The 19,517-nt window shown below is 32.7% G+C and overlaps 4 protein-coding genes and 1 pseudogene across 4 annotated transcripts in view; 3 read left to right on the forward strand and 2 right to left on the reverse strand.

Moving 5' to 3' along the window:
• LOC125856756 (putative UPF0481 protein At3g02645) overlaps nt 1-19,517 on the reverse strand; it is a 44,969-nt gene that overhangs the window by 19,109 nt on the left and 6,343 nt on the right. The gene's annotated exons all lie outside the window — the stretch shown is intronic.
• On the forward strand, nt 3,414-4,554 carry LOC125856229 (uncharacterized). Its single transcript, XM_049535766.1, has 2 exons — nt 3,414-3,964; nt 4,443-4,554. The coding sequence occupies exons 1-2, from the start codon at nt 3,414-3,416 to the stop codon at nt 4,552-4,554; spliced, it is 663 nt and encodes a 220-aa protein (XP_049391723.1).
• On the forward strand, nt 12,742-14,162 carry LOC125856230 (uncharacterized). Its single transcript, XM_049535767.1, has 3 exons — nt 12,742-12,937; nt 13,223-13,325; nt 13,586-14,162. Exons 1-3 carry the CDS (start codon nt 12,742-12,744, stop codon nt 14,160-14,162), a joined length of 876 nt encoding a protein of 291 aa, XP_049391724.1.
• Nucleotides 14,245-15,402, forward strand: LOC125856763 (uncharacterized). The gene is made up of 2 exons (XM_049536386.1): nt 14,245-14,849; nt 14,962-15,402. The coding sequence occupies exons 1-2, from the start codon at nt 14,343-14,345 to the stop codon at nt 15,400-15,402; spliced, it is 948 nt and encodes a 315-aa protein (XP_049392343.1). The 5' UTR covers nt 14,245-14,342.
• On the reverse strand, nt 16,261-19,466 carry LOC125856776 (uncharacterized; annotated as a pseudogene).

Below are 19,517 nucleotides of genomic sequence, written 5' to 3' on the forward strand. Positions count from 1 at the left end.
AAAAAACACCATCGTTTCCCAACTTTCATCTCGTCGGATGGGGCCTGTCAACTGCCTCACAGTGCTGATGCAGTAACAGTAACATCCTTTCAAACTCATTCACCTCCCAATCCTGGAAAGCTCTCCTGAACCTCAAATCCTAAAATGCTACTTCCCCTTGTGTCCCTGGGGACATCTGTTGCACTACCGCTCCCCGCTAAAAACTTTCCCGACAGTCACTCAAGCACTTTCACATAACAAGAAAGCAAAGTGTATCGTATCTCGTTCCATCCGAATAGGTTTCAAAGCAATCAGTACAGTGCAACAGAGGAGCCCATTCAGTATCGTCTTTGTTTGTGAATATTAATGTGTCCTATCTTCATGTTATATTATTCCCATTGATTGTGGTCAAACTGCGTTCCGAGTGTCTTTATAGAGAAGAGAGAAATCTTCCCCTAAGATAGTCAGGGATAAACCGCTCTACAGAACGGGACAGGAAAGGAAGTAAAAAACCCCAATAAGATTAAGCAATCAGCCGCTGTCACTGACTGGGACACAGATCGGATGGTGGAGTACTATTCTACCACAAGGAGACAGGCATCATCGAATCAAAGGCCGAATAGAAAGCATTCCCCCAGTTGAGAGGCTCCATTTGACAAGATATCCCATAAAAGCTCGGAAACTCATCTTTAAGCCATTTGTCTCCCACTTTTCTTACCCGAGTCTGGGATCTATTATACATGTCCTCCATTGTCTTAATGTAAGCCCCCAAGACACCTTTAGCCTCCCGACATCTACATAGTACTTCCCTTGGGACCATATGTAAGTCCCTCTTCCATTCCTAAACTTCTCCTCCCTCTAGTTATCTCACAAGATGAATGGCTTCTGAGTAAGTTGGTAATATGTGAAGGGATTAAATTGAACACACATCTGTTTGTAACAGAGAAAGACTTCCCCGAAAAGTCAGCGTAAGATAGCTTGCAATACACTAAGCACTCTTTCTTTTTCAATGTTTTTCCCAATTTTTCTAACAAAAAATACAATCACTTTTTGTTCTTAAATTACCTTCTAAAAATACTTGACATTTCTCTCATGATTTTTCAAAAGAAAAAGTTGGTCAAGAAGAAAATAAGTTAGATTACTCAAAAAATATTATATCATTTGTCATGCATGTATGGTATGTTCCACATAAAGTCAGAAATGGCCTACAAATCCTGCCTTTACACGTCAAGATGAGATGATAAAAAGGGCAAGATAAGGTAACTGCCTTATAAGAGAAGCTAATATAATCTAGAACTGTTGGCCTTAAGTAACAGATTGAAATATTTGAATGGATCCTCTAAGCAACAAATCAACGTTCATGGATGACTCATTCATGATCCACAACCACTACTTAACTTTAATGTCATATATAAATATTACGACATTCCTCTCTTATCATACATTATAGTCAGGAATAGCAATTTACAGACTCATGCACCTCTTCAAGTACAGTAGTACAAACTCTTGCCTGATGAAAATATTTATACCAAAAAAAACATATGAGCTATTTGTCGTGAATAACTTCTTCCACATATTTCAACCTATTTCAGATCTCTAAGTAAATACTATGCAAAATAATAACGAGTACTTCTAAATTATTGTAGGTGTATGACGCGAAACAAAAGGTTGTGTTTCCTGCAGAGAGTATTACTGTTATAAACTCCAAGTCCGAACGGGTGACAAATCCATATTATTACTATGCGGGAGATTGTTGCAGCAGTTTATTGTGGACATCTACATTAAAATAGAAACAACTAGACTTGAATATTATAGATTTGAGCAATCAAATTATAGAAGGGAGATACTCCAAGGTATTGTTGATAGTGTCACGTCCGGCGAGTGCAGAGGAGACAAGGTAAGACAAAGGGTATTACTTCCAGGATCATTCATTGGAGGCCCTAGAGATATGCGACGACGCTATATGAATGTTATGGCTTTGGTTCAACATTTTGGAAGACCAGATCTATTCATAACCATGACATGTAACCCGGAATGGACTGAGATTCAAGAAGAACTGGGTGCAGGACAACTCGCTCAAGACCGGCCTGATTTGGTTAACAAAGTGTTTAGAGCAAAATTGCAAGACTTGAAAGACCAAATTTTCAAAAAAGAAATATTCGATCCAATTGCTGCACATGTTTTTGTGGTAGAATTCCAGAAGAGAGATCAGCAGATGAGTATGACAGATATATTAGTGCAGAAATCCCTGATAATGCAACACATTCATAATTGTATGCATTAGTTACCAAACATATGATGCATGGACCTTGTGGGGAAAAACATAAGACAAGCCCATGAATGAAAGATGGGCAATGTAAGTTTCACTCAGCCCATGCAGGAAAGGATGGATATCTGATTTACAGAAGAAGAAATGATGGGAGAACAAGTGAGGTCAGTGGAATGAAGATGAATAACCAATGGGTTGTACCTTATAATCCCTATTTGTTGATGAGATATAATCAAGAGTGGCACAAACCCGTTGGTGGCCTAAGGCCAAAATCAAATAGAGGCCTTAAAAAAAATTAAAAAATTATAAATATTTTTATTTTAAATCTATTTTTCTAGCTTTTTGAGATGCAAAGTTGTTAATAATTTTGTGTAGTCAATCTCTTCTAATAGTTCTTTTTCTATCGATAATATAGTCAAACCACTTAATCTTTCTTGAGACATTGTCAATGTTAAATAAGATTTTATTATTTTTAATTTTGAAAAACTTATTTCTGCTAAGACGACTGTTACATATTATGATGTGAGAAATCTATGGGACACATATTATGATGATTTTTCAGAAGACTTTCATAGGAGCCATTCCAACACAACGGAGGCACAACTCCAATGTACCTTGAAAAGCATTAATTATTACTTGGAAAGTATGGGACAAAGTGTGGATAAATATGATATCCCTCGAATCAAACAACAATCACATCAAACTAACCCAATCGAAAGTAGAGAAATAATCGATGAAATGTCTGTAAACGTTCCAGCCGAAGATGTTGATGCACAATCACAATTGAATCAACAACAAGCACAAGCTTTCAACACAATTCTGGAAAGGGTCAACTCAGAAACACCAGGGTTATTCTTTGTAGATGGACCTGGGGAACCGGGAAAACTTTCCTATATCAGGCACTACTAGCTAAGGTGAGAACGAAAGGTATGATAGCATTGGCAACACCTACCAGTGGTGTAGCAGCAACAATATTACTTGGAGGTCGTACAACACACTCAAGATTTGGCATATCCCTACAAGCAAATGAGACGACAATGACAATATGTCAAAACAAGGTGGAGGTGCACAACTAATTAGACAAGCTAAATTAATAATATGGGACGAAGCACCCATGGCTAAGTGACACACCATTGAAACTGTCGATAGAAGCTTCCGTGATATAATGGATATGGACATACATTTTGGAGGTAAAATCATGGTATTTGGAGGTGACTTCCGACAAGTTTTGCTTGTGGTACCAAAATCTACAAGAGCAAAGACGGTAGATGTAAGTTTGGTGAGGTCGTATTTATGGCCTTTAATGGAAAAGGTACAACTTTCAACTAATATGCGAGCAAGAACAGATCAAAGTTTCAGTGACTACTTGCTTCATATTGGAAATGGAGAAGCAAGAACGATAAAGGATAATTTAATAGCACTTCCAAAACAAATGACTCTCCAACAAAGCGGGGATATTAACCCTAAAGAATCATTGGTTCGAGAAATATTTCTGGCACTCGAACAAAATTACAGGTCTGCAGAGTACATAACAGAGCGGACAATCTTAGCAAGTAGAAATGAATTTGTAGATAAACTAAATGCAGTGATGATTGAGAAATTTCCGGGAGAAACAAAAACATATATCAGTTTTGACTCAGCCAAAGATGATACCAACAACTACTATCAAGAAGAATATCTCAACACTTTGACACCAAATGGACTCCCGCCACATAGGTACATTATCAAATCCATCACAACTTTAACAATTGTCTTATTATGTTACTTGATAGAAGAAAAGAAAAGTAATCAACTACACGATTACAAATACAAAACAATTGATAAATTTATTTTTCCTATACATTAGGTTAGTTTTGTAAGAAAATGCACCGATCATGCTATTGAGAAATTTAGACCCCTCAAATGGTTTATGTAATGGGACACGATTGATTTGTAGAGGTTTTGACAAGAATGTCATACATGCCGAAATAACAACGGGCCAATATTCCACAAACCAAGTCTTTATTCCTAGAATACAACTATCATCACCAGAGAATGAGGGATATCCTTTCAAATTTATTCGAAAATAATTTCCAATACGTCTATGTTTTGCAATGACGATAAATAAAGCACAAGATCAAACAATACTAAATGTTGGCTTGTACCTACTACAACATGTTTTCTCACATGGACAACTATACGTGGCACTATCCAGAGGAATATCTATGGCGACAACTAAAGTATTGGTCATAAATGAAGAACCAGATGGGCACACAGGGACATACACAAGGAATATTGTTTACAAGGAAGTATTGGGTGAGATTTGATTACTACAAATATATGAAGCTAATGAAACTTCAATTGGATGTATTTGTAGGACACCAGACAGCTGCCGAATAAGACATTACTGTCCTTTATATTAATAAATTTTTATAGACAATACAGTACAATGCTTTCAGAATAATTAAATGGAATTGTCATTAAATCCACGCTTCAAAATAATGAATACAAACTATTTAGGTTGGTATTATGAGTATTACAGGTGAAGACCTCTAAAAAAGGAGTGACAAGGATGAAAGCCAAAAAACAAACAAAACACAGGAGTGGTTGGAACAAGTAAAAAGTCAGCTCATTCCCACTTCCGAAAGGATAGTCCCGCGAGCGACTAAAACACGACACCTCCGGCTGATGTGACACAAGCAGTAAAAAAATAGTCTTTTTTTTGTTGTCTTGTAGATATTTGAAGTTATTATTTATTGTAAATTATTGTACTTTTTATTAAAGTTTTTAATAACATATGTTACTTTTTATGTTTGAGAGTTAAACCAACTTTTTTTTTATATGTCTTTTAATTTTATATGTGTTTTGTCCTTTTCCATTTCAAAAACCAATACTCTCTCCATTTTATTTTATATGTCATTTCTTTTTATAAATATATTGGTTATTCCCTCTTCTTATTGGAACACATGTTGATTTGTGGTGAATAGTTATTCCCTCTTCTTATATAGTAATGTATATATTATCAGGATATTTTACTTTCGGTGCAAATAGAAAGTTAGGTGTAAAAATTAATTTTACAAGCTGTCCACTATTAATAATTTATTATACAATTCATGCACTGCAGCCTATGTCCATAATTCATATTCATAATTATACAAAAGAAAGAAGCACGTTTTTCAAATGTTTTACTTCTTTTTGATGTATTACTTTGTTTTATTTTACTTATTTTTTATATTATAAATAATTTTTTCTTATTTTACTTTTCTATTTTAATAAATTAAAATAGTTTTATTACTTTTCTTTATACTACCCTTAATAATTTTGAAAAGGGTGTCAAGTCAACATGAATCAAATAATATGAAATGATGAAAAGAGCATTAATCACTTACTTCTCAGCATTTCCACCAAACCACAGTCTCCTTTAAATGTAGTGTGCCAATATTGATCAGTCTAATAATTAATAGGGTAGAAAGGTATTTTTAAAAAAATCGTATTCAGTATTTGTAATTTATATTAAGATAAATAAATAAATAATATGGTTTTACACATAATTTTTTTAATGTTTAACCATAATCCGTTGTGCACCATGTGTAAATACTCATTTTGTTCTTCTTTATTATTTTGGTGGTGGTGTGTGAGAATTAGTAAAATTTTGTTAGTCCAATTAGGGATGGCAAATGGAGTGCACTATGATAAAAATAATTTCAAACAGTAATTAATAAACATTAATAAAGCATGTTGATTTTTTTAAGACAAATAACTAAATAATATTGTTTTACACTTTTTTTTTTTTTTTGAATATTTAACCACTGCACTATGTGCAAATACTCGGTTTATTTTTGGTGGTGGTGTGTGTATGTGAGAATTAGTAAAATTTTGTTAGTCGAATTAGGGATTGCAAACGAGGCGCACTAAGATAAAAATAATATTTAGTAGTAATTAATAATACATAATAAAGCTTGTTAAAATATTTATGGGTATTTGTTTATTGTCATTAGATCTAATGTCACTATAGGCTTTACAAAGAATGTTAATTGTCTCTTAAAAAACATATTTAGTAGCAATTAAACTATTTCCATTAATTAATTATCGCTAATGATCATTTTTTATGTAGTGCGGAGCAAGCTGTAAAGATTGAGTATAAGTTGAAGGACGATATTTTATTAATGTAAGACAGAAAGTTGTTAAATAGAATTATAATGGAAAGACTCCTAAACGATTGAAGTAATGAACACTACAAGAAAAAGGGCTATTAGGGATGAGAAAAACGGTCCCTAAAAGTCTAATTCTTGTCCCTGAAAGTCAATAGCGACGAGACAAATCTGGTCGCCACCCGTCCCTATAGCCTCCGTCGCTAAAGGTTAATAGGGACAAGCTATAGGTACCCGTCCTAAAAATCTTTTTGCGACTGGTAAATATCTAGTCTTTAAAAGCCTTTTAGGGACCACGCTTCTGGTCCTTAAACATAAAGATCAACAATCAACTTAAATTTTTACAACGAGTTTAACTGGCCCTTAAAGGTCTTTTACAACTAAAATTTGGTCCTAAAATAGTTGTAAGGGCGAGCGCAACATTGGTCCCTAAAGGTGTAGTGTCAAATTAGAATTGATTATAATCAATGTGGTACTAAAGTTCATTTAGGATCTGGAAAAAAAAGTGGAAATTAAATAATACGCGCCCTTTTCGTGTCATGATTCTCCAAGATGCTATACACAATATTATATATAGATAATCAAATGCATATAAGTAAAATTATCAATATATTAACTAATAATATGGATTAACATCCCACAAGAAGTAAAACTTACAAAAATATATGGTAACAATACTATCTACACAACTCATCAGGCGCCAAAAGAGCTAATATCTCCAAGTATAGAATAAAATGTTTTGCCAAAAAAAATCATGCAAAACAATAACCAACTTGTCAAATTATTCATAGTATTCAATCTTGCATCTTGACTTGTAAACAAAAGTCTCCGAATCCTGTAACACATACAAAATAAAATTTGTTTAGAAAAAGAAAGTTATGTGCACAACCAAATCACATAAAATATCCTAGTGTAAATAAGAAATAACAGTTTGCACTCTAGATTTTAGGTTCCTAGTTGCTCTGCCATCCACTTGGACTAAATTATCCCGATCACTTCAACATCATTCAAATGATAGACCCTTAAAATTAAAACATTTACCGTTGGTAATATTCATTACTGTTATTTCTAGATATTGCTACATTTGTAGAAAAAAAATTAATCAATTGAGAATCTAGTTGTAGACTCACTTAAACCTTGAAAAACTGAAAGTGTAGTTTTAGTGGAATATAGAGGGTATTAAGTTTGTTGGGTTAAAGAGTTCATATGCTATGTAAGAACCTATTTTAATAGGTTCTGTTTCTTTCAAAGTTCCCAACCATTTTCAAGAACTAGGACTAAGTCATGGATAACATAATATGCATTTTATTTTTAAAATCTTTATGAAAATTATCTCCTAAGAAACCAGAAAACACATTCAGCTTTTGCTAAAACATGAGCTCACTACCTAATATATGCTTTAATAGATAAAAAGGAATATAAAGAGAAGTGTAATCATATGGACCAGCACATGCTGCTTGAATGTTGATGTACCATAACCTTCTGCTAAATTTACTAAGCAACTTACAAAATAATAAGTTAGTCCAAACCTGAAATATGTATCGTATGACCTTGAGCCTCGAGTTTCCATAGGCATCATCTCCTTAAACAAAACTCTCCAACAAAGGTGAATCTCTAAAGGGGTATCCATGATATAATAGAGAGCAAGACTGTATGTCAGATAAAATTGGGACCTAAATACAAGTGTTAGACAAGGAAAATAAAGCGTTTAAATAGCAGATTTATAAGAAATCGAAGCATATGAAGCAAACAAGAAATCACACACATGTATATTGTTAACAATGTATTTCGGACCACGTTTTGCTGCATATTTTTGCAGAGAAGACAATGAGCAATAGGCTTATTGATATTAAACAATATGAAGACTATATTTTTTATTTTATCTACATAAGAGAGAGATAATGAAATAGAATAACATCATTGATAATACAAGAACAATATTCAGACAGTGAAATCCACATACTCTCTGGTGTAGCAGACACCTAGCAAAGAAGCATGCAAGCATATCTCTACACTTACCGGGAGCTGAAGAAACATCCTAGTAAGTAACTGTAAAATTAATGGTCTTGCTAACCTCTATAAATTAAATTTCAATTGAGGTCCTTACAGGAGGGAAATTGAGCACGTAGAGATGGTTAGCGTATGAACAATTCATCTTATGTTCAAAGCATTTTACCTACTTTGTTTTTAATGTAATGTGAGTACTTAAAGTTGTCATATTTCACTTGATTTCTTTGTTTATTCATAAATTTCCGACAATAGACAAACTGCTAATCCATTTAAGTGCAAGTATCCAAATTAAGTATAGATCATGATAATCAATTCATACTAACACATATTAGATAGAACATACTGAACACACAAGTTACTTAAGAAGATTTTTATGGCTTGTGATGGTGACTAAACTCACCTAAAAATTTAATGATAAATGATTTATTTCCATTTGCCGCTTTAAGAATCTGAAGCACAGGAAGGAGTAAAGTTGTTATTATCCTTATAATGAACAATGTTCCAAGCAAGATATTGAGAAGTTTCCATAGATAAGAGCCTACGAGAAATTGTATTACACAATTTGGAACGATGAAACTGAAACCACCAACCATTCTCCATACTTGGTTATGATGAAATAAAATATTATTTCGATGATATCTAACACCATTATTTTTTTCCTCATGTTATAGCTGATATCATTCATAACCTAAGAAATCTAATAAAAGATGTTCCTTAAGAGGCATTTGTTTGAATAGATTAATGTAAGAAAATAGAACTAAGCAAACAGAGAATATATTAAGGGAGTTATTAAAGGAAGCTAAAAATTAAAGAGAACATTTTTATTTAAGATTTCTTTTAGCATGTGAAGTAGCTTTTCAGTAAGATTGCATCCAATATATTCTAAGGATTACAATTAGAAGTTTCTCTTTACATACCGTACATATTGATGTGCCTCCACAACTTGAATATAAAGAAAGACATCATGAAAATTTATTGATTCATCGTTCACCATTCATTTCAACATCATAGAATGAATACCTATAAAGTTGGACACAGGGGGTTAGGCTAACTGTTTGAAAAATTGTACTAGGATTATAAGTTTTTTCAAGTATGAAGAGTGAGAACTAATTTAACTAAAAAAAACATGTAGCAACAACAAAACTATACCAATGGTAGGAATCATTATGTTTCTCAAACGTAAGAACATTTGCAGAGGTCCATTTTCAATGATAAGTCTCTTCAGAAGAACACCAAGATGACAAGATTTGTCATCTATTTATTATAGAGTTCAGTTATTAAAATGTTATAACAAGTGCAAATAAAACAGACAAGTTAGGTGTATAATTAATGATACTCGATTTCAATAAGTTAAATACTTTATTATAATCTTTAGATGATACCCTCAGTTACAAACTGTATCCTGAACTCATCTACAATAAAATAGATTATTACCACAACAGAACACTATATTTAATCAAACATCAAAATGAAGTAACTAAATTAATTCCAGTAGCTACAGACTTAGAAATAAATAAACAAAGTGAGGACCATACTTACTTTCAAGCACTAAGCTTTTTCAATTTGGGCCCAAATTAAAACCAACCAGCTTTACCATCAAATCCACACCTCAGTGGACCAAATTTCACCAAACTCATGTTTTTTTTTGCTAAAGATTCAACTATGCCAAAGGCTACTGACTAGAGAAATAAGAAAAGAGATTAACTGAAAAGATGTTCTTTTCCTCTTTTTGACTCTGGATTAAAAAAACTGACAATCTCCTACTTTGTAACTTGAGGATTCTAATTCACTACGACAAAAACACAAGTCTTCATCCTTGCATTCGAAACAACATATTAGAAGAGTTATGTTTTTTCAAAATTTCTTTGCTTACATGATTTAAGAAATTGACAGGAGATATTTTCATTCTGGTATCCTCTGCCTCCAAGACACTTTTTTGAATGTAACCCTAGCCGCCATCCTCACACCAAACTCCATCTTTTAGCCCTCACAAAAAAACTATCAATATTTAGAAAAAGTCAATACTAAAGACTGTCATTCTCAATTATCACATTTCAATAAGAATAACAACAATTTCATGTTTTAAGCTGAAAAACAAAAAAGACGAAGAAAATCTTTAAAACCTGTTCAGATAGATGACTCTTGTGATCCAATTTGTAAACCTTCTAGGATCTTCAGATACATATCATGCGAATCTATAGCCTTTGAAAGAGTCGATTATTAGGACTTTACCAAATGGAAAAGTTAGGGTTTCATTTTGGGTTTTTAAAAGGGTGGGTGTATGGGGTGTTGGGGGGGGGTGTAATTAATATATGATTTTTTTCCGCTTGCACCTCTTAGGCAGATTTCAACGACGGGATTTTAATTTTTTTAGCAACCGGATTTAGAGCCTTCGCTAGATCAAAAAATAAAAATGGAAACTAGGGACTAGAAAAAAATCTCTTCCCTATAAGTACACTTTTAGAGACGAGTTGTTAAGCCCATCTCTAATTGTTGGTCTTTAATAGGCAGTTTTCTTGTAGTGGAAACCTAACTAGACAATAACAGCTGAAAATATTAATTCATTGTCCTAAATAAACAGGGATAGGGATTGCTGAAACTTAATACGACTAAATAACTAACTTGACTTGTGATGTTCCAATACGCCCCCTCAAGTTAGGCAATGGGTTACTAAGCCTAACTTGAATAGATTATTCTCAAATGCAGGTTTAGGCAGTGCCTTGGTGAGAGTGTCAGCTGTTTGATCGGCACCATGAACTGTAGAGAATAGCAGAAGAAAAGTATATTTGGAAAACCTTCTGCTAGCCCAAGATCGTTAACTAAAATCAGAAGATTCAACTAAAGAAGATGGAGCTAGATGGGAGAAGGAGTTTTTTGGATAAAAAGAACTTTGTTATAGAAGAAGACTATTTGATTTGAGTTGTTCATGGGTTTCTTTGGGTTGATTACAAATGACTATGGCCACCCCTATTTATACTAGTATAGGGATACTTCTAGAAATTATTCTAGAAAGATCTACAAGAAAAAACTAGATGACCTTATCTTCTAACTATCTAACAAGAATCTAAATTATTCTATACTTTACTATAAATATCTAATTCTCTAGAATATCTACACAATTCTTAGATATATCACTCTACATAACTCTAGAGAATTCTACTAAATATCTAGAATTATTTGTACCTCCAAAAAATCATCTTTATTTTTCACATGAACATGAACAACACAAACCCGTATGATACCGACATGGTGGCGAACAAAGTGAAAGTTCACGGCAGCATGCTTCAGACGACTATGGAGGACAAGATTCTTGCTCAGGAATGTGGCTCCAAGATTGTCACAATATATTGTGGGTAACTGATGTACTAGAAATCGCAACTCAATATTGAGATTCAACCTTAAAAAAAACCCTCTAAATAAATTGTGGGTATAATAGGTAAACAATATTATCTTTTATTGATTTGTCAAAAATGACAAGTAAAAAGGGACAAGTGAAAAGTCAAAATTGGACAAGTAAAAAGGGACAAAGGGAGGATCAAGTAGTATATTTAGTATATATTAGAAGTAAGTGTATAATATCATGTAAGTATCCTATTATATTAAGTTGTACATTTAGTATATATTATAGGTATATATATATACTGTAAGTATTCTACTATAATAGATAATATATAGCGTGCATATATATATATATATATATATATATATATATATATATATATTGTGTGTGTGATTTTAGTTATATTATAAGTATATATATATAATAAAATGTAATCAATCTATTGTCATAAATAGTTATAATTATTACAAAATTAAATAGATAATAGCACACTATATTGATAATTAACTCAAACTTTTGAATTAATAAATGGTGATTAAAAAAAATTGTCTGACCCGAATCGTTAGCTCGGAGGGTCAAAATCTGGACCCGACCCATTAGGCCCGGCAGAATTGCCTAACAGGTCACAGATTGATTTTTTTTTTGTAAAAATTATATAAAGCACATAGTATAATAAACAAATTACTTCCTGTCCCTACTCTTTCATAAATTACGAATTTCCCTTATTTTTATTGTGTTACGGATACTTTAATATGCGGCCAGATACTTTAATTAAGAAGCTGTAATTATCAGGTTAGTGCGTTAAAAAAGGGATTTTAACAGATTTATGCGTTAATTAAGGGATTTAAAAATTAACTGCCGCAATTAACTCATACGTTTAATGCATCTGCAAATCGTTCAATCTTAAAACACTACTGAACTAAAATTTTGAAATTCAAATTTTGAAATTTTTATTTCTTGTTTTACGAAAAGCTCTGGAAATTCCAACATTTTTTTTTGGGTGAAGATCTGTAATGAATATTTCCATCTTGTTAAGGCATTCAGGTATATGGGAAAGTGATGTTAGGTACGAGCAATACAAAATTGATGGCATAGTGGTGGGGGAAAATATTTCGTTGGTTAATCTCAAATCAGCAATTGCAGCAGAATTGAACATTGATGAATCAAAAAAAAATATAGAGATCAGATACGTTGTAGAAGGTAATTCATGTCCATTGTGTATTCGGAATGATATGGGGGTGAAATTGTACATAGAAGTGAAGAAACATGAGGTAGAATTTGGTATGTATCCACTATGCATTGATATATCGGATAGAAGTGATGAAGATATACATAATTTTGATGCAACAACAGGTGCAATTGTGTGTGTTGAAGGTGGAAAAATGGACACAAAGGCTCTAAGCATTGTTGAATCGAAAATTTGTGATTCTTATTACATACCAGAGATGGAGGTGGAAAATTATATATCAGATACAAATATTTCTAATGTGGAAGTGAAGCAATTGTACAAGGATAAGGCAACTCTAATGGCTGTTATGGAAAAATATAAAATTAAGCATAGCTTCAATTTTAGAGTTAAGAGATCTGATAGCAAAAGGTATGTGATACTTCAATCTTATAAAATTGATGATTTTTTTGATATCGTGTTGATCATGATACACAAATAACGTGTGTATGGTGCAATTGTAGTTGTTAGGTATCATAAGGGTTTCTGCTTGACAGTTTAATTAAATTTTGAATGTGCTATCTGATTTGTATATCAAATATATAATATGAGTCGTCATTGAACTGTGTGCAGATTACAATTTAACTAAAAGTCTTTGTAATAATGTTTGGTGTACTGTTATTTTATTGCAGCTACGTATTAGTATGTCATTCAGATGCTTGTTGTTGGGAATTGAAGGCGTCCGTTAGGAAAAATACGGACATATTCAAAGTGAGATACTTCAATAGTGAACATACATGTCCATTGAGGGATAGGGTATTAAGTAACGTTCAAGCTACTGTTGGGTTTCTTAGTGGTGTGACAGCTCCAAAGTTAGTGAATCATAAAAGAAAGCATTCTCCAAACGATATAATTGAGGATGTTAGGGCACTATATGGAGTTGAAATTTCTTACCAACAAGCATGGCGTGCAAAAGAACGTGCATTGGAGATGATTAGGGGTAAACCTGCAGACGGATACAAACAGATGCCAAAATACATATATATGCTGAACATTGTGTATCCAAATTCATATATACGTATGCACAAGTCGGAAAAAAATGAGTTTATGTATCTCTTCATATCATTAAGGCCAATGATGAGAGGGTTTGAGTTCTGTAGGCCTGTTGTTGTTGTTGATGCTTCACATCTTAGCGGATCTTATCGAGGGACATTTGTATCGGCAAGTACACTCGATGGGGCAGGTATGACATGTTGTTTATTAATTTGATTTTTCAAGATAGTAATATAACATAATGGAACAATCATATATAAAGAATCGTAATGGTATGTGTTTAAATCTGAAGGTTGTATCTTGCCGTTAGCTTATGGAATTGTAGACACGGAAAATGATTGTTCATGGACATGGTTCTTCCAACACTTTAAAAATGTATTTGGTGATAGAGAACAAATGTGTGTTGTATCAGATCGAAATGAAAGCATATTGAAGAGTGTAAGTATTGTTTATCCAAATATTCCTCATTTCGCATGCATATGGCACCTCTGGAAAAATGTGTGTACATACTACAAGAGAAGCAGAACCATACTAAGTGATATTTTCTATTCGATGGCAAAGGCTTATCGGAAAGATGATTTTGAAAAATTAATGGCTAAAGTGGAAAAAATAGATGGAAGAGTTAAGAAGTATCTTCAAGATGCTGGGTATGAAAGGTGGGCTAGATCTCATGCAACTGTGAACAGGGGGAGGATGATGACTTCGAACATAGCGGAATGTATAAATGGTTGCCTTGTTGATGCACGACAATTACCTATTATAGACTTTCTGGAAGAAGTTAGAATTCTATTTGGTACTTGGAATTGCAAAAATCGAGAAATAGCATCTTATACAAAGGAAACATTAGGGAGAAGATTTGAAGAAATATTGATTATAAACGCGTCGAAATGTGTGAAAATGAAGGTACATATTTGTATTATCAATTTTTATGATTCTAGCTTTTCTTCTCGTTATATTGTTAAGTATACCAATTACAAATTCGTTTGATGTATCTGTAATTTTTAAACATTTGCAGGTAGTTGCATCTTCTGAATATATCTTTGCAGTGTATGAAGGTGCGATAAGATACATTGTATGTCTTGAAAGAAAAACTTGTTCATGTGGTAGATTTCAACATGACGAGATACCTTGTGCGCACGCAATGACTGTTTTGAAGAAGAAGAATATTAAAGATGTACATCCCTACTGCTCTGATTACTATAAACATGATGCATTAACAAACACTTATGCACTTCCAATAGAACCAATGCCAGACAAAAGTGATTGGATAGCTCCAGAATCTGTTTTGGAAGAAGTAGTCTTGCCACCAAGATACAAAAAAATGCCTGGAAGGCCAAGAAAAAAGAGGAAGAAAAATCCAGATGAAAAGATTACCACAAACACGAACTGTTGTGGACAATGTGGACAGGAAGGTCACAATAGAAGAACATGTACTTTCTTCCCAAAAGATTCGTAATGGTTACTATTTTATGATTCAATAAATGAATAATGTTATGTTTTTGGCAACATTAATTGATTGTCAATTTATTATAAAAATTAGATTGGTATACTATGTGCTTTTTATAATTTTTACATCGATTAATAGTGCCAAATAGCTGTGATGTGTGCCAAAGTTAATAGAGACAACATTAAAAAAAGGTATCATATGAATCAATTATATATCATATACATAATATTATTTTCTAAATTTTGCATCTACTAATAATAGAATATCAGAATTTGTTTGTTTTACCAATATTATATATCATATACATACAATTTCGATATTTATGGGCGAAATTTGAGTTTTCATGCACAAAAATAGTTTTCTGGAAATTAAGTATAAGATATTTAAAAATTTAGATTGATTTTAGTATAAAATAAGTATATGATACTTTATATCTTTGAAACTTTGTCATGAAATGATAAAACTGTATCAATTTGAAATGTTTTAGGCACTTATGTATCATATACCTAATATTTATGTAATTAAAAAAAATTTAGTATCATCTTATAATCTTATAAAATATAAATTGTACAGTGTTGTGTGAACAAAAATTATGTCATTTTAAGATACTTTATTTTTTGTATCATATACTTAATATGATTGATAAAATTTTGTATCGGATTCACTGTTGTAAAATCTGCATTGACATGTATAATACTTATAATATAGAAAAATTAATGTACGGTATTAAAATGCAGTGAAAATTAATTTAGAAGCGTCATAAAAATTGTGAAAATAACTGCTCTTCAAAAATATAATAATTAATTACTTAGAAATATAATGTAGACCTGGAGAGGAATACTACAAAACACTTAATGTATCTTCAAAACAGTAAAACTTCACATCTTTACGGTAAGTCAGTCAATAAACAACTAATCTACATTAAACAACTCATCATCTGGCAATATTATGGAAGCAGCCTTTAGCCTTATAGGATCATCATTCTGGCTAACGTATCCAGCATTGGCCTTGTCGGTACCATATTTCCATAATAGTGTTGCATATCTTGAGCGAAGATATTCACTTTGAAAAGGAATCGATGGGACCTTGATTTCATCGCTTAGAAATTCAGCAAAAGCAGCTACATATGTTCCGCAGTCGCTGAAAACATAAATAAGATACATTATAAATTGAAGGAAATGTGTAAATAAAGCTGGGTGGATTAAATACTTACAGGCTATCGCTTTTTTGTTGCATAATGCCTCGAGCAAATTCCACTTCAAACGGATGTTGTGGACCCATCAATTCACCAGTTTTGTTGTCTTTGTATGCATCCAATGTAGCCCAATCAATTCTGTCGGTTTTATCAAAGAATCCACTATCATGAAGGTAGTTAGGCAGGATGATAGACAACTGTTTTATCTCATCAGATTGACTTTTGTTCCTTGTTCCTAAATCTGAGTCATAAACTCGGATTAACCGGCTCCTTAAAACAACCACAGCCAACACCCAATGAAATTCTTCATCACAGTTGATCGGAATATATACCTCATCTACTAGATGCCATGGTAAAGCAGCAGGGACAGAAAAACCATTGATGACTTCTTTGATGGACCTTTCATATACAGATACAACATCAGCTCGGGCAATGTGTTGCTGTGTACTGAGAGTATCATCTGCAGGACTGCAATAGTACCTTTTGTATGCATTTTTTATATAGGTATTGAACAAGCAGTTGCATGTAGTGTATCTGTATTGATCCATGCTTCTTAGTTTTGACTTCTTGCGTAGATAGTAAAAAATTACATCTATGTGCTGCAAAATTAAAGAAAAAAATAACACAATACATAAAACAACAATATATGATAAAAAGTATATGATACATAATTGTATTGTATATTGTACCTGATCAGTCCAACATTTTTTTGGCTATGACATAGTATAAAACCAGTTCTTGTCCAAAGGAAATGGGACAACAAAATCCATATAATCAAAGCCAAATAGAGCATTTTTGCCTCTATATTTATCATCCGAAGGTTTCCTATGAGAATGATTATAGCAACATAAGAATAAGCTAATACAAAATAATAGTATAGAAATAATATAAAACGAAAAGTTACTTATTCGAATATGCTTTGCGAACAAGATACATTAATAAAAATACTTACTTGTTTGCATGTGTTTTGAGGAGTCCCTTCTGTATCCACTGGGAGTATTCTTGCATTAAAAGTGAAGAAACTTGGTAGGTAATGCCACATCCTTCAAATGGAGTATACGGGCGAATGTGATCGTCTATTTTCCCCTTGCCCTTATCGCTGGATCCAAAAGTATTCACATAAGGAGACTGCAAAATCTTTGATGGGATTCTGTTACGTGGAGCTGGAGTCTTTGTATCAAAATTGTGTGCAGATTCCTTGATTGGAAGTTGGGTGGGTAGCTGACTATCAGATAGAAAATCTTCACTGTTGGTTAGCTGTGGAGGAATGATTACACTCAATGGTGCGACATTAATTGGCTCGTTTGGAAGTTTGTAGACAATTGTATCTATGACTATTTCAGTGCCAGATGGAATAGATGCCGCTTTGGAAGAATCCTACATGATATCAGTAAATTATAAGAAAATAGTACACTTTATACGCAACTGTTGACATTTGCATTAAACAAGTTAGAATCAGACAGATGTATCAACAATTACTGGATTTGAAGCATGTCTTTTGGAGTCTTGTTTAATTGAATCAGCAACAACTTTATCACAGCTCAATACTTTTGTGTGCAATTGTGTGACCTTATGTACTGCATCCTCCTAATAAACAGAATATTACACAACATTGCGATTTAATTTCAAAAATGATTAATTATAACAATTCAAAAGCTCTTAACTTACCACTTCCTTATTATGAACAAACTCTTCTATCGGAAAATCACTATGGTGTATTGTGGGTATAACATTTGTTGAATCTTCCATAGTCTGATCCTTAATGGACGTCTCATCAATCTGTGTTTGTAAACAGATATATTAAGATGCAATTACAAAGTATCAGCTACTAGTGATTCAAAAAAAAATTATAGTATCAACCGAGATTTAAGTGTTTACTGTACCACCAATGATACACAAAAAAAACAATGATTATTTCATTATATGAATTAATATTAATAAAGTATCAGTCATTTGTAAATTATACATTGTTAATAATTTAATTTTAATGAAATTAACTAATGATTGAAAGTCATTAAGTTGTATAATTAAATTCAAGTATCATATGCATACCTTTGCAACATTTTCTTCGTTAACATGTTGTTGTTCAACCTCCACTTCATTTTCATCAACATCATGATGAACAGTTGCAAAATCCTTATTGAATGGCTCTTTAATCTATGTTTGTAAAACAAAATATAAGGAAGGAATTATAAAGTATATGTAAATTTAAGTATCATATGTATACCTTTGCAATATTTTCTTCATTAACAAGTCGTTGTTCAACATCCACAGCAGATGCATTACCATTGTGATCAACAGTTGCAAAATCCATGTGCATAGGTGAAATGGGTTGTTGGAGTAATTGATCAGAAGCAGATTCTAAATCAACATTACCTTTGACGACTGCATCATCCACTATATGTGGCATAGAAATGCCACCAATGTCCTTCATGATGCAAAAATTGAGTATAACACAAAACTAAAAAGATAATCTAAAAAATAAAAATACTACCTTATCACTTTTGTTATCTTTCGCGGCCACTGCTTTCATCAACTCAGAATGATTTTTTATAATTAACGCCTCAAGAGCTCCAATTTTTTGGTCAACCTGAATTCAAATTAAGCATAGTAAGTGAGATTATAAATAACAATGAAAATGTTTAAATGACATAGTTATGTTTACTTACATAAGACTTAATGTGACCCTCCAGATCCTCGAGTCTTGCATTGTCCGATGATGTTCTTCGGGGAACTGTATTAAGATGAACACCAGATACATTATCAAACTTTAGGGGTTGTGAAATCGGAGTTTGAAATGGCTGATTATTTTGCACGTTTGGTGTTGTCTTTGGCACATTATTCTTTGTTGGATGTGCAACCTTTCTTCTCTTGGGGGGTGGGGTGGATCCTGTGGTAGAAACACGTGTGCATCTCCTTAACAGTTGCT

The sequence above is a fragment of the Solanum stenotomum genome, chromosome 2, assembly GCF_019186545.1.
Source record: "Solanum stenotomum isolate F172 chromosome 2, ASM1918654v1, whole genome shotgun sequence".
NCBI lineage: Eukaryota > Viridiplantae > Streptophyta > Magnoliopsida > Solanales > Solanaceae > Solanum > Solanum stenotomum.

Excerpts from the sequence above, each read along its gene's own strand:
- LOC125856763 (XM_049536386.1), top strand. The coding sequence starts at position 14,343 with ATGTGTGTTGTATCAGATCGAAATGAAAGCATATTGAAGAGTGTAAGT. Across the intron at positions 14,850-14,961 it reads CGAAATGTGTGAAAATGAAG|GTAGTTGCATCTTCTGAATA; the intron begins GTACATATTTGT and ends AAACATTTGCAG.
- LOC125856229 (XM_049535766.1), top strand. The coding sequence starts at position 3,414 with ATGGATATGGACATACATTTTGGAGGTAAAATCATGGTATTTGGAGGT. Across the intron at positions 3,965-4,442 it reads AATGGACTCCCGCCACATAG|AGGAATATCTATGGCGACAA; the intron begins GTACATTATCAA and ends GGCACTATCCAG.
- LOC125856230 (XM_049535767.1), top strand. The coding sequence starts at position 12,742 with ATGAATATTTCCATCTTGTTAAGGCATTCAGGTATATGGGAAAGTGAT. Across the intron at positions 12,938-13,222 it reads CGTTGTAGAAGGTAATTCAT|TGAAGCAATTGTACAAGGAT; the intron begins GTCCATTGTGTA and ends CTAATGTGGAAG. Across the intron at positions 13,326-13,585 it reads AAGAGATCTGATAGCAAAAG|CTACGTATTAGTATGTCATT; the intron begins GTATGTGATACT and ends ATTTTATTGCAG.